This window comes from Pongo pygmaeus, chromosome 12, assembly GCF_028885625.2.
Source record: "Pongo pygmaeus isolate AG05252 chromosome 12, NHGRI_mPonPyg2-v2.0_pri, whole genome shotgun sequence".
NCBI classification, from domain to species: domain Eukaryota; kingdom Metazoa; phylum Chordata; class Mammalia; order Primates; family Hominidae; genus Pongo; species Pongo pygmaeus.
The window spans coordinates 106,522,237-106,535,840 of record NC_072385.2 but is presented as its reverse complement, the minus strand read 5'-3'; the positions used below and the strand labels follow the sequence as shown (position 1 = coordinate 106,535,840).

Below are 13,604 nucleotides of genomic sequence, written 5' to 3'. Positions count from 1 at the left end.
CAGGCTCCCAATTGGGACCCTTCCCAGGGGAAGACCCCATCCCCCGCTCCCTTTCTCCGTCAGATTCCCGCCCCGCAGCGGCCAGACTATGGGCCCCTGCCTCCTCACCTCCATGGAGACGCGCCAGCCTTGCATGGCGGAGAAGCCGTAGGGCAGCGGCAGGCGCGGGGCACCAACCCCGTCCCCGGAGCACTTCACCGTGTTGGGCTGGGAGAGGTAGGCACCCATGGCGGCGGCTGGCCGGCGGCCTCAGGGGCAGGAAAGCTGGGCGCGACCCGTGCCGGAGCCGAAGCCCCGGGGGTGCGCGCGGCAGGAGCAGGCCCCGCGGCGCGACCGACGCAAGGTGCCGGTGAAAGGCGCGAGGCCGGCCAGGAGGCGGTAACGGGACGGGAGCTGAGAGGGAGCGGAAGCGGAAACGGCGCCGCTCCAGACCCCGCCCGGCCGGCGCGCCTGGGCCAGGCGCTGTGGGCAGTCATTTCCTTAGCAACTCGCCCCGCCCGCAGGGACAACGGCCCGCCCAACGGCCGCTCCCGCGAGACTGGCGCGACCACGCCCACCAACGGCAGCCGTCCTACTCCGCTGCCTCGCGCAGGTGGCAGGTCGTCCCTGGCAGCAACTCTTCATTCGTTCCCAGTCCCCAGCCTCTTGGCGTTTTGTCTGACGCCTCTTTTGTGTCGGACTTGACGCTTTCAGCCCGTCCTCCAGTGTTTTCATCCCCCTCTCCCCAACGTTGCACCCTCAGACTCCGCAAACCCCGCCCGATTTGGTTCAATTAAAGTTGACCAGTATTTGTTCCGAGCTTAGGAAGTACTTGGCCAGGCCCTGCGAGGCCTATATGAGAAGAATGTGAGTCTTTTCTGAAAGCAAAGACCTCGATCTGTGATATAATTCGAGTTAATACAATGTAGAAATGTTTGGTACAGCCTATTCTGGGTGAGAAAAGCTCAAGGATGGGAGGAGGAGCTGTTTCTTGGAGGATTGAAAGGATGTAGACTCTCAGAGAGGATGCCTCTGGATTGTATTATGCCACGGGAAAAGGGAATAATGTTATAAGGTTTGGAGGAGTGAAGGAAGAATGTAAACTGCATTTGGGGAGGATTTTTGAGAAAGCTGGCTGGCCTCGGAGAATGATTCTAAGTGGTAATATTAAGTAGCTAGCTTGATAAAAAGAAGCGCCAAGATGAGTGACTTGGACTTCATTGTCGTCCTGGTGTAACCTTTGGCATCGTTTGTCTAGTCTTTGTATGCAGTGTACATTGGAGGGAGGGAGTCTGGGGCACTGTTGTGTTGTTGTTTTTTGTTTGTTTGTTTTTGAGACAGAGTCTCGCTCTGTCGCCCAGGCTACAAGCTCCGCCTCCCGGGTTCACGCCATTCTCCTGCCTCAGCCTCCCGAGTAGCTGGGACTAAAGGCGCCCATCACCACGCCCGGCTAATTTTTTGTATTTTTAGTGGAGACGAGATTTCACCGTGTTAGCCAGGATGGTCTCCATCTCCTGACCTCGTGATCCGCCCACCTCGGCCTCCCAAAGTGCTGGGATTACAGGCGTGAGCCACCGCACCCCGCCTACTGTTGTTTTTTTTTTTAAGACCGAGTTTCGCTCTTGTTGCCCAGGCTGAAGCGCAGTGGCGCTATCTTGGCTCACTGCAACCTCCGCCTCCCGGGTTCAAGCGATTCTCCCGCCTCAGCCTCCCGAGTAGCTAGGATTCCACGCCTGGCTAATTTTTGTATTTTTAGTAGAGAGGGGGTTTCACCATGTTGGCCAGGCTGGTCTCGAACTCCTGACCTCGTGATCTACCCGCCTTAGCCTCCCAAAGTGCTGGGATTACAGGCGTGAGCCACCGCGCCTGGCCTGGGGCACTGCTACTGATTAGAGAGCTCTTACTCTAAGCAAGAGATGAGAAGAGCTGGGAGGAAGGTGGTACCAGGCAGGGTGGCAATGGGAATCCAGATGAAAGGACAAATTAGACAATAACAAATAAGACAGATTTGGTAATAAACTGGATTCAAGGGATGGAGAGAAAAGGAGAAATTCTCCAAACTATGACAAAATTGATTCTTTTCGGCGGGGCATAGTGGCTCACACTTGTAATCCCAGCACTTTGGGAGGCCAAGGCGGGGGGGAGTGGGGGGTGGTGGATCACTTGAGGCCAGAAGTTCGAGACCAGCCTGGCCAAAATGTGAAACCCGTCTCTACTAAAATACAAAAATTAGCCAGGCGTAGTGGCACGCTCCTGTAATCCCAGCTACTTGGGAGGCTAAGGCAGGAGAATCACTTGAAACCCAGAGGCAGAGGTTGCAGTGAGCCAAGATAGCGCCGCTGCACGCCAGCCTGGGTGACAGAGCAACTCCGTCTCAAAAAAAAAAAAAAAAGATTATTTAAAAAGATAAAACTAATCGTGGCTTCTTCATGCTCTTCAGATAGTCCAAATTCCTTATAATTTACAAGACCCTTCATGCTAATCATCCAGATTCATGTATGCCTCTCTTTAACTCTCCATTTCTCCTACAACTCTGCTTCAGCAATGTCTTTGGGTGCATCTAAAGCCATGCTTTCTCTTACACTTTTACCCATGGAGCACACCTCTCCACACCCCTCTTGACCATCACTTTCTCCAGGAAATCTTCTCTACTATCACTATACTAGTTTGGGTCCACACTTGTTTGTCTTTCCTGATAGAATATAGGCCTTTATGAAGCCAGAAGTTCCATTAAACTTACCATTGTGTTTTCCAGCATCCCTTGCAAAGTTGTATGTGCTGAATAATATTTAAATATTTGTTGAATGAATGAATAACACCAAGATTTTGACTCTGCATAACAAAATGTGGTGGAGCCGTTAACAGAAAAAGGTGCAGTTTGAGGAAAGATGCTAGTTTTGGGGGGAAAACAGTGGTTCAGTTGAGGGTGACAACTAAATATAAAAACATTGAAAATATTAGATTGGAGTTAAGCCATGACAGTGGAAAAGATGTTAATTAGGCTTGCAGGTTGCCAGGAACCTAGATGAGATCTCTGACCAAAGCAGTGTAGAGGGAGCATATAAAATTACTCAGCCTTGGTTGCAGTGAGCTGAGATGGTGTCACTGCACTCCAGCCTGGGGGACAGAGCGAGACCCTGTCTCAAAAAACAAACAAATGAACAAAACAGCAACAACAAAAATTACTCAGCCTCTTCTTTCTTCTCCTTCTGCTCCTCGTCTTCCTCCTTCTTCTAAGAAATGAGGTCCCCTCTCCCTCTCCCTCTCCCTCTCCCTCTCCCTCTCCCTCTCCCTCTCCCTCTCCCTCTCCCTCCCCTTTCTTCGGTCTCCCTCTCCTTCTTTTTTCGGTCTCCCGCTGTTATCGAAGCTGGACTGTACTGCCATGATCTGGGCTCGCTGCAGCCTCCCTGCCTCGGGCTCCTGTGACTCTCCTGCCTCGGCCTGCCGAGTGCCTGGGATTGCAGGCGCGCGCCGCCACGCCTGAATGGTTTTTGTATTTTTGGTGGAGACGGGGTTTCACCGTGTTGACCGGGCTGGTCTCCGGCTCCTGGCCTCGAGTGATCTGCCTGCCTCGGCCTCCCGAGGTGCTGGGATTGCAGACGGAGTCTCGCTAACTCAATGCTCAATGGTGCTCAGGCTGGAGTGCAGTGGTGTGATCTCGGCTCGCTGCAACCTCCACCTACCAGCCTCCTGCCTTGGCCTCTTAAAGTGCTAAGATTACAGCCTCTGCCCCGCCGCCACCCCGTCTAGGAAGTGAGGAGCGTCTCTGCCTGGCCGCCCATCGTCTGGGATGTGAGGAGCCCCTCTGCCCGGCCGCCCTATCTGGGAAGTGAGGAGCGCCTCTGCCCGGCCGCCCATCGTCTGGGATGTGAGGAGCGCCTCTGCCCGGCTGCCACCCCGTCTGGGAGGAAGTGAGGAGCGCCTCTGCCCGGCTGCCCCGTCTGGGAGATGAGGAGCACCTCTGCCCGGCCGCCCCGTCTGGGAGGTGAGGAGCGCCTCTGCCTGGCCGCCACCCCGTCTGGGAGGAAGTGAGGAGCGCCTCTGCCCGGTTGCCCCATCTGGGAAGTGAGGAGCGCCTCTGCCTGGCCGCCACCCCGTCTGGGAAGTGAGGAGCGCCTCTGCCCGGCTGCCACCCCATATGGGAAGTGAGGAGCGCCTCTGCCCAGCCGCCCCTTCTGGGAGGTGAGGAGCGCCTCTGCCCAGCCGCCCCGTCTGGGAGGTGAGGAGTGCCTCTGCCCGGCCGCCCCGTCAGGGAGGTGAGGAGCGCCTCTGCCTGGCCGCCGCCCCGTCTGGGAGGTGAGGAGCGCCTCTGCCTGGCCGCCATCCCGTCTGGGAGGAAGTGAGGAGCACCTCTGCCCAGCTGCCCCATCTGGGAAGTGAGGAGCGCCTCTACCCGGCTGCCACCCCGTATGGGAAGTGAGGAGCGCCTCTGCCAGGCCGCCCACTCTGGGAAGTGAGGAGCGCCTCTGCCTGGCTGCCCACTCTGGGAGGTGAGGAGCGCCTCTGCCTGGCCACTCCGGCTGGGAAGGGAGGAGCGCCTCTGCCCGGCCACCCCGTCTGGGAGGTGAGGAGCGCCTCTGCCCGGCCGCCACCCTGTCTGGGAGGAAGTGAGGAGCACCTCTGCCCGGCTGCCCCGTCTGGGAGGTGAGGAGCGCCTCTGCCCGGCCGCCACCCCGTCTGGGAGGAAGTGAGGAGCGCCTCTGCCCGGCTGCCCCATCTGGGAAGTGAGGAGCGCCTCTGCCCGGCTGCCACCCCGTATGGGAAGTGAGGAGCGCCTCTGCCCGGCCGCCCCGTCTGGGAGGTGAGGAGTGCCTCTGCCTGGCCACCCCGTCTGGGAAGTGAGGAGCGCCTCTGCCCGGCCACCCCGTCTGGGAAGTGAGGAGCACCTCTGCCTGGCCACCACCCCGTCTGGGAGGAAGTGAGGAGCGCCTCTGCCCGGCCGCCACCCCGTATGGGAAGTGAGGAGCGCCTCTGCCCGGCTGCCACCCCGTCTGGGAGGAAGTGAGGAGCACCTATGCCCGGCTGCCCCATCTGGGAGATGAGGAGCACCTCTGCCCGGCCGCCCCGTCTGGGAGGTGAGGAGTGCCTCTGCCTGGCCGCCACCCCGTCTGGGAGGAAGTGAGGAGCGCCTCTGCCCGGCTGCCCCATCTGGGAAGTGAGGAGCGCCTCTGCCCGGCCGCCACCCCATATGGGAAGTGAGGAGCGCCTCTGCCTGACCACTCCGTCTGGGAGGTGAGGAGCGCCTCTGCCCGGCCGTCACCCCGTCTGGGAGGAAGTGAGGAGCACCTCTGCCCGGCTGCCCCGTCTGGGAGATGAGGAGCACCTCTGCCCGGCCGCCCCGTCTGGGAGATGAGGAGCACCTCTGCCCGGCCGCCCCGTCTGGGAGGTGAGGAGCGCCTCTGCCTGGCCGCCACCCCGTCTGGGAGGAAGTGAGGAGCGCCTCTGCCCGGCTGCCCCATCTGGGAAGTGAGGAGCGCCTCTGCCCGGCCGCCACCCCATATGGGAAGTGAGGAGCGCCTCTGCCTGGCCACTCCGTCTGGGAGGTGAGGAGCGCCTCTGCCCGGCCGCCCCGTCTGGGAGGTGAGGAGTGCCTCTGCCCGGCCGTCACCCCGTCTGAGAGGAAGTGAGGAGCACCTCTGCCCGGCTGCCCCGTCTGGGAGATGAGGAGCACCTCTGCCCGGCCGCCCCGTCTGGGAGGTGAGGAGTGCCTCTGCCCGGCCGCCACCCCATCTGGGAGGAAGTGAGGAGCACCTCTGCCCGGCCGCCCCCTCTGGGAAGTGAGGAGCGCCTCTGCCTGGCCGCCACCCCGTCTGGGAGGAAGTGAGGAGCACCTCTGCCTGGCTGCCCCATCTGGGAAGGGAGGAGCGCCTCTGCCCAGCCGCCACACCGTCTGGGAAGTGAGGAGCGCCTCTGCCTGGCCACCCCGTCTAGGAGGTGAGGAGCGCCTCTGCCCGGCCACCCAGTCTGGGAAGTGAGGAGCGCCTCTGCCCGGCCGCCCAGTCTGGGAAGTGAGGAGCGCCTCTGCCTGGCCGCCACCCCATCTGGGAGGAAGTGAGGAGCGTCTCTGCCCGGCCACCCCGTCTGGGAAGTGAGGAGCGCCTCTGCCCGGCCGCCCGGTCTGGGAAGTGAGGAGCGCCTCTGCCCGGCCGCCCCCTCTGGGAAGTGAGGAGCGCCTCTGCTCGGCCGCCCGGTCTGGGAAGTGAGGAGCGCCTCTGCCCGGCCGCCCCGTCTGGGAGGTGAGGAGCGCCTCTGCCCGGCTGCCACCCGGTATGGGAGGAAGTGAGGAGCGCCTCTGCCTGGGCGGCCCCGTCTGGGAAGTGAGGAGCGCCTCTGCCCGGGCGGCCCCGTCTGGGAAGCGAGGAGCGCCTCTGCCCGGCCGCCCTGTCTGGGAGGTGAGGAGCGCCTCTGCCCGGCTGCCCTGTCTGGGAGGTGTACCCAACAGCTCCGAAGAGACAGCGACCATCGGGAGCGGGCCATGAGGACGATGGCGGTTTTGTTGAAGAGAAGGGGGGGAAGTGTGGGGAAAGGAAGGAGAGATCAGATTGTTGCTGTGTCTGTGTAGAAAGAGGTGGGCATAGGAGACTCCATTTTGTTCTGACTAGGAGAAATTCTTCTGCCTTGGGATGCTGTTGATCTATGGCCTTTCCCCCAGCCCCATGCTCTCTGAAACATATGCTGTGTCAACTCAGGGTTAAATGGATTAAGGGCGGTGCAAGATGTGCTTTGTTGAACAGATGCTTGAAGGCAGCATGCTCTTTGAGAGTCATCACCACTCCCTAATCTCAAGTACCCAGGGGCAGAAACACTGCAGAAGGCCACGGGGTCCTCTGCCTAGGAAAACCAGAGACCTTTGTTCATGTGTTTATCTCCTGACCTTCTCTCCACTATTATCCTATGACCCTCCCATATCCCCCTCTCCGAGAAACACCCAAGAATGATCAATAAATACTTCATAAATTAAAAATAAATAAATAAATAAATAAATAAATAAAAAAAAAAGAAGTCACAGTTTTTAAATAAGATCTAACAGCTAGTAACAGGGCCAGGACTAGAATTCAGGGCTCCTTAACTGCCCAGCGACTACTCTTTCTATCATACCAAGACTATCCAAACTTTTCCACCAAAGGACACCTTAATGGAAAAGAAGGAAAAGTAATCTAAGGTAATAGCTCCAATTTGCTGGCTATAATAACAGGAAATGTTAAAGTCTCATGTTTTATCATGAAAAGTTTCCATGTCATCCCATAATATGTTTATCTCAATGTAAAAATAATGTTTTCCCCCAAAATTGTAAAGTAAAATTGACACTCCAGAAAAAAAAAAAAAAAAAAAAAAAAAAGAAATGAGGTCTTGCTATGTTGCTGAGGCTGGTCTTGAACTTCTGGGCTCAAGCAATCCTTCCACTTTAGCCTCCCAAATAGCCAGGACCACAGACATGTGCCACTGTGCCCGGCTTCTTTTTTTTCTTTCTTTCTTTCTTTTTTTTTCTTTTTGGCCTTTGTTTTTTCCTAAGAATGGAATGTGACATTGTTTAAAGAGCATGAATTTTGCCACATATTTCCTATGAGATCTTTCACAAGTTACTTATTCCCTCTCAGGCTAAGTTCATCTGCAAGACAGACATACAGCATCTACTCTTCAAGACTGCTTTAAGGATAAGAGGAATTGAATGTAAAGTGCTGAGTTATCCATAAATGTGGTATATTATTCAACAAAAGGCTGCTGTTTATTAAGTGTCCATACATACACGCTAAATATGGAATGGAAGCCACATCTAATTGTGTTCACAAAAAATAGGAGGTGGCCTGAAAATAAATGGGAAAAAACAGACAAGAAAAAAAGTGGAAAAGAAAATATAACTCGAGGCTGGGCACAGTGGCTCACGCCCATAATCCCAGCACTTTGGGAGCCTGAGGCAGGCGGATCTCTTAAGGTCAATAGTCCGAGACTAGCCTGGCCAACATGGTGAAACCCTGTCTCTACTAAAAATACTATATAAACACACACACACACAGTATGACTCAAGGAAAAAGTAAGGCACTGGGAAAGCAATGATGTTACAGAGAGAGGAGATAGATACTAAGGGGGATCACGGAAAGAGGTGAAAAAGGAGAAAGAGTATGAAGATTATCCCCTCGCCATCCTATTCCCCTCAAAGTCACTACAGTATATTTCCAATTATGTAAAGGTTTCATGCTTTGACTAGAAGGGAGAAAGAAAAAAATTTTTAAAAAAAGGCTGGGCGCGGTGTTTCACGCCTGTAATCCCAGCACTTTGGGAGGCCGAGGCGGGTGGATCATGAGGTCAGGAGATCGAGACCATCCTGGCTAACATGGTGAAGCCCCGTCTCTACTAAAAAATACAAAAATTTAGCCGGGCGTGATGGTGGGCGCCCGTAGTCCCAGCTATTCGGGAGGCTGAGGCAAGAGAATGGCATGAACCCAGGAGGCGGTGCTTGCAGTGAGCCGAGATTGCACCACTGCACTCCAGCCTGGGCAACAGAGCGAGACTCTGTCTAAAAAAAACAAAAAACCCAAAACGCAATACTGTATTCATAGATCAATTGATAATGCTGAGTCTGTCTTTAAAGTATGAGCTGCAAAAATCTGGTTAATCAGACATTGTAATAGAGCCAGCTCCTGAACAAGTACTTGAGGTGTTAGTCCACATGAAAAAAGGGTTTGTATGGCGGGCATGGTGGCTCACACCTGTAATCCCAGCACTTTGAGAGACTGAGGTGGGTGGATCACCTGAGGTCAAGAGTTCAAGACCAGCTTGACCAGTATGCTGAAACCCCATCTGGCCGGGCACGGTGGTTCATGCCTGTAATCCCGGCGTGAGGCTGGGATTTGGGAGGCTGAGGCGGGCAGATCATGAAGTCAGGAGTTCGAGATCAGCCTGACCAACGTGGTGAAACCCCATCTCTACTAAAAATACAAAAATTAGCTGGGCGTGGTGGCGCACACCTGTAATCCCAGCTACTTGGGAGGTCGGGGCAGGAGAATTGCTTCAACCCAGGAGGCAGAGGTTGCAGTGAGCTGAGATCATGCCATTGCACTCCAGCCTGGGCAACAGAGCGAGACTTTGTCTCAGAAAAAAAAAAAGAAACCCCGTCTCTACTAAAACTACAAAATTAGCAGGGTATGGTGTCAACATGCCTGTAATTCCAGCTACTTGGGAGGCTGAGGCAGGAGAATCACTTGAACCTGGGAGGCAGAAGTTGTAGTGAGCTGAGATTGCACCACTGCACTCCAGTCTGGGTGACAGTGCAAAACTCCGTCTCAAAAAAAAAAAAAAAAAAAAAAGAAATTATGAACCCTGAGGCATGTAATTATAGATCTCTGAGAATGTTGCCAGCCTGGGAGACATTGCCTTACAGGTTAAATGTGGATGGGCGTGGTGGCTCACACTTGTAACCCCAGCACTTTGGAAGGCTGAGGCGGCCGGATCATCTGAGGTCGGAAGTTCGACACCAGCCTGGCCAATATGGTGAAACTCTGCCTCTACTAAAAATACAAAAATTAGGTGGGCGTGTAGGCAGGCGCCTGTAATCCCAGCTACTTGGGAGGCTGAGGCAGGAGAATCGCTTGAACCCGGGAGGCAGAGGTTGCAGTGAGCTGAGATCGCACCATTGCGCTCCAGCCTGGGCCACAGAGCAAGACTCCATCTCAAAAAAAAAAAAAAAATTAAATTAAATGCTCTAACTTTAGAGTATAATGTGACATCAGTTCAATTGTAAATTTGAATGTGAACTGAAGATCACTCAAAAAAGTGTTAATCTAGATCATCCAAAATATGCCAATATGCTCGTATTTATATTGCATATTATAAATTTATGTTGTCTTCCTATGTTACCCAGGCTGGCCTCAAACTCCTGGGCTCAAGCTATCTTCCCACCTCAGCCTCCTGAGTAGGTGCATGCTGCTGTGCCTGGATCTAATTGTTTTTGACCCTTTCTTCATATACATGTGATTCATATACATCCATATTATACTATTCATGAAATGATACCTTTAAAAGCTAAGCAGTTTTGATACCGTATTCCTTCTTGGTTGTGATTAAAGGTGAAAGATTGATCCAGAGAGGAAAAAAAAAATCTCAGGGACAAGATTTAGGGCTAAGAAAGAAGGAATTCAAATATTTTGAAGGTACTAAAAAAGAAGAGGGAGAGTCTATTTCTGGGATTCTGGGCTAGTTCTTATTCCCCTTTATACTCATTAATTTATATATATATTTTCTGTAGATGATAATATTTTGATTTTTTTTTGAGACAAAGTCTCACTCTGTCACCCAGGCTGGAGTGCAGTGGTGCGATCTTGGCTCACTGCAACCTCCGCCTCCCAGGTTCAAGTGATTCTCCTACCTCAGCCTCCCAAGTAGCTGTGACTACAGGTGTGTGCCACCACACCCATCTTTTTTTTTTGTAATTTTAGTGGAGACAGGTTTTCATCGTGTTAGCCAAGATGGTCTGGATCTTCTGATCCTCATGATCCACCCATCTCGGCCTCCCAAAGTGCTGGGATTACAGGCGTGAGCCACCGTGCCGGGCCATATTTTGACATCTTTTCTTTTTTTTTTTGAGTTGGAGTCTCGCTGTGTCGCTGAGGCTGGAGTGCAGTGGCATGATCTTGGCTCACTGCAACCTCCTCCTCTCAGTTCAAGCAATTCTCCCTGCCTCAGCCTCCTGAGAAGCTGGAATTACAGGCGCCCGCCAACACGCCCGGCTAATTTTTGTATTTTTTAGTAGAGACTTGGTTTCACCATGTTGGCCAGGCTGGTCTTGAACTCCTGACCTCAGGTGATCCGCCTGCTTCGGCCTCCCAAAGAGCTGGGATTACAGGTGTGAGCCACTGCACCCGGCCCATATTTTGACATCTTATAAAACCCTTTCTGGCTGGGAGAGACTGCCCTTCCAACGCTAACCAATTAGAGATAGCAAATGACTTTTTTTTTTTTTTTTTTGAGATGGAGTCTTGCTGTCACACAGGCTGGAGTGCAGTGGTGCCGTCTTGGCTTGCTGCAACCTCTGCCTCCTGGGTTCAAGGAATTCTCATGCCTCAGCCTCCTGAGTAGCTGAGACTACAGGCGCAGGCCACCACACCTGGCTAATTTTTGTATTTTTAGTAGAGACTGGAGTTTCACCATATTGGCCAGGCTGGTCTCAAACTCCTGACCTCAAGTGATCCACCTGCCTAGGCCTCCCAAAGTGCTGGGATTATAGGTGTGAGCCACCACGCCCAGCCAAAACATTCCTTTGATACATAAACTGACCAGTCCAGCGCTATACCTCCCCTATCTGGCCTGTACATCACAAGAAGCAATATTCTTTTGCCTTAATCATCGCAGGCAATTAGGGACCATCCCTAAAGTTTAGAGCCTGCAGGAGTTATTCAAACTAGCCAGCCCTAAACTCTTTGCCCTGCCTTGCCTTACCCTTAGAAACCCCAACAAAAGTTCTGGCCTAGGCCAGGCGCAGTGGCTCATGCCTGTAATCCCAGCACTTTGGGAGGCCTAGGTGGGCGGATCACGAGGTCAGGAGTTCGAGACCAGCCTGGCCAACATGAGTTGTTGAGTAGAGACCCTGTCTCTACTAAAAATACAAAAAATTAGCCGGGCATGGTGGCGTGCACCTGTAATCCCAGCTACTCAGGAGGCTGAGGCAGGAGAATTGCTTAAACCTGAGAGGTGGAGGTTGCAGTGAGCCAAGATCGTGCCATTGCACTCCAGCCTGGGTGACAGAGCGAGACTCTGCCTCAAAAAAAAAAAAGTTCTGGCCTAGGTTGGGCGCAGTGGCTCATCTTTGTAATCCCAACACTGTGGGAGGCCGAAGCGCGTGGATCACCTGAGGTCAGGAGTTTGAGAACAGCCTGACAAACATGGTGAAACCCTGTCTCTACTAAACACAGAAAAATAAGCCAGGTGTGGTGGCACATGCCTGTAATCCCAATTACTTAGGGGTCTGAGGCAGGAGAATCGCTTGAACCTGGGAGGCGGATGTTGCAGTGAGCTGAGATTGGGTCATTGCACTCCAGCTTGGGCAACAAAAGTGAGACAGAGAAAAAGTTCTGGTCTATACTTTCTCCTTGTTACCGTCTTCTGCTACCTGACCAAAACTTGGCATTTCCCCTGTGACCTTGTGTGGCATATAATGACCCTCTTTCTAAAACCTGTGAGTGTAATAAATTTTATTTTATTGTGCCTCTCCCGTGTCTCCTCTTGGCCACACCTGACTGACCGTCACCTAAAGGAATGCAGAACAAGTGCTCAATAAATGAAACTATTTTTTTAAGTCAGAAAAGTGTTATGTTTTACAGTTGTACTTTTCTATTTCTAGAAGGCAAGACATGAATTAATCTTGAAGCAATCTGCCTATACTCATGGAAATCACTAGAATAGGCCCTTTAGACACATATAAAAGAAATACCTATCTCTATCCTAAAGAAAGTCACAAAAGGACCATTAACCAAAATTCGGGTCTTTCAGACTGATATGCTGGGGTTTATCTTTTTATTAATAATATAAATTGTGGGTTGGGTATGGTGGCTCACGCTTATAATCTTAACACTTTGGGAGGCTGAGGCGGGCGGATTGCCTGAGCTCAGGAGCTTGAGACCAGCCTGGGCAACATGGCGAAAACCATCTCTACTAAAAATACAAAAAAATTAGCTGGGCATGGTGGCGAGCGCCTGTAATGCCAGCTACTCTGGAGGCCAAGGCAGGAGAATCTCTTGAAACTGGGAGGCAGAGGTTGCAGTTAGCCGAGATCGTTTAACTACACTCCAGCCTGTGTGACAGAGCGAGACTGTCTCAAAAAATAAAATAAAATCAATTGTGACTGGGCTTGGTGGCTCATGCTTGTAATCCCAGCACTGTGGGAGGCTGAGGTAGGATTGCTTGAGCCTGGGAGGTTGAGGCTGCAGTGAGGTGTGGTTGCACCAGTGCACTCCAACCTGGGTGACAGAGCAAGACCCTGTCTCAAAATAATAATAATAATAATAATTGTGTCTTTAGAAGGATTGTGTCCTTCCAGTGGGGGGTGGGGGGGCAGGGAGAGATCATATTTTCTTTTAAATAAGGATATAGAGTGAACTGTCTCTTAAAATCCTTATTTGTTCGGCCGGGTGCCGTGGCTCATGCCTGTAATCCCAGCACTTTGGGAGGCTGAGGCAGGCGGATCATGAGGTCAGGAGATCGATACCATCCTGGCTAACACAGAGAAACCCTGTCTCTACTAAAAATACAAAAATTAGCCAGGTGTGGCGGCGTGTGCCTGTAGTTCCAGTTGCTGGGGAGGCTGAGGCAGGAGAATGGCGTGAACCCAGGAGGCGGAGCTTGCAGTGAGCCGAGATTGCACCACTGCCCTCCAGCCTGGGCGGCAGAGCCAGACTCCATCTCAAAAAAAAAAAAAAAAAAAAGTCCTTATTTGTTCTTAGGAGATCCATGTACGGTTATTTATTTATTTATTTATTTGTTTATTTTTTGAGATGGAGTCTCGCTCTGTCGCCCAGGCTGGAGTGCAATGGCGCAATATTGGCTCACTGCAACCGCTGCCTCCCAGATTCAAGTGATTCTCCTGTCTCAGCCTCCCAAGTAGCTGGGACTATAGGCGCATGCCACCACGCCCA

The 13,604-nt window shown here is 52.8% G+C and overlaps 1 protein-coding gene across 1 annotated transcript in view; it reads right to left on the bottom strand.

The window, feature by feature from the left end:
• PPM1G (protein phosphatase, Mg2+/Mn2+ dependent 1G) overlaps nucleotides 1-1,312 on the bottom strand; it is a 29,220-nt gene extending 27,908 nt beyond the window's left edge. Inside the window, exon 1 of the mRNA XM_054476126.2 lies at nucleotides 109-1,312. Coding sequence (XP_054332101.1) covers nucleotides 109-228 — 120 coding nt within the window. The 5' untranslated portion in view covers nucleotides 229-1,312. The remainder of the gene's footprint in view (nucleotides 1-108) is intronic.
• Nucleotides 1,313-13,604: the final 12,292 nt, after the last annotated feature.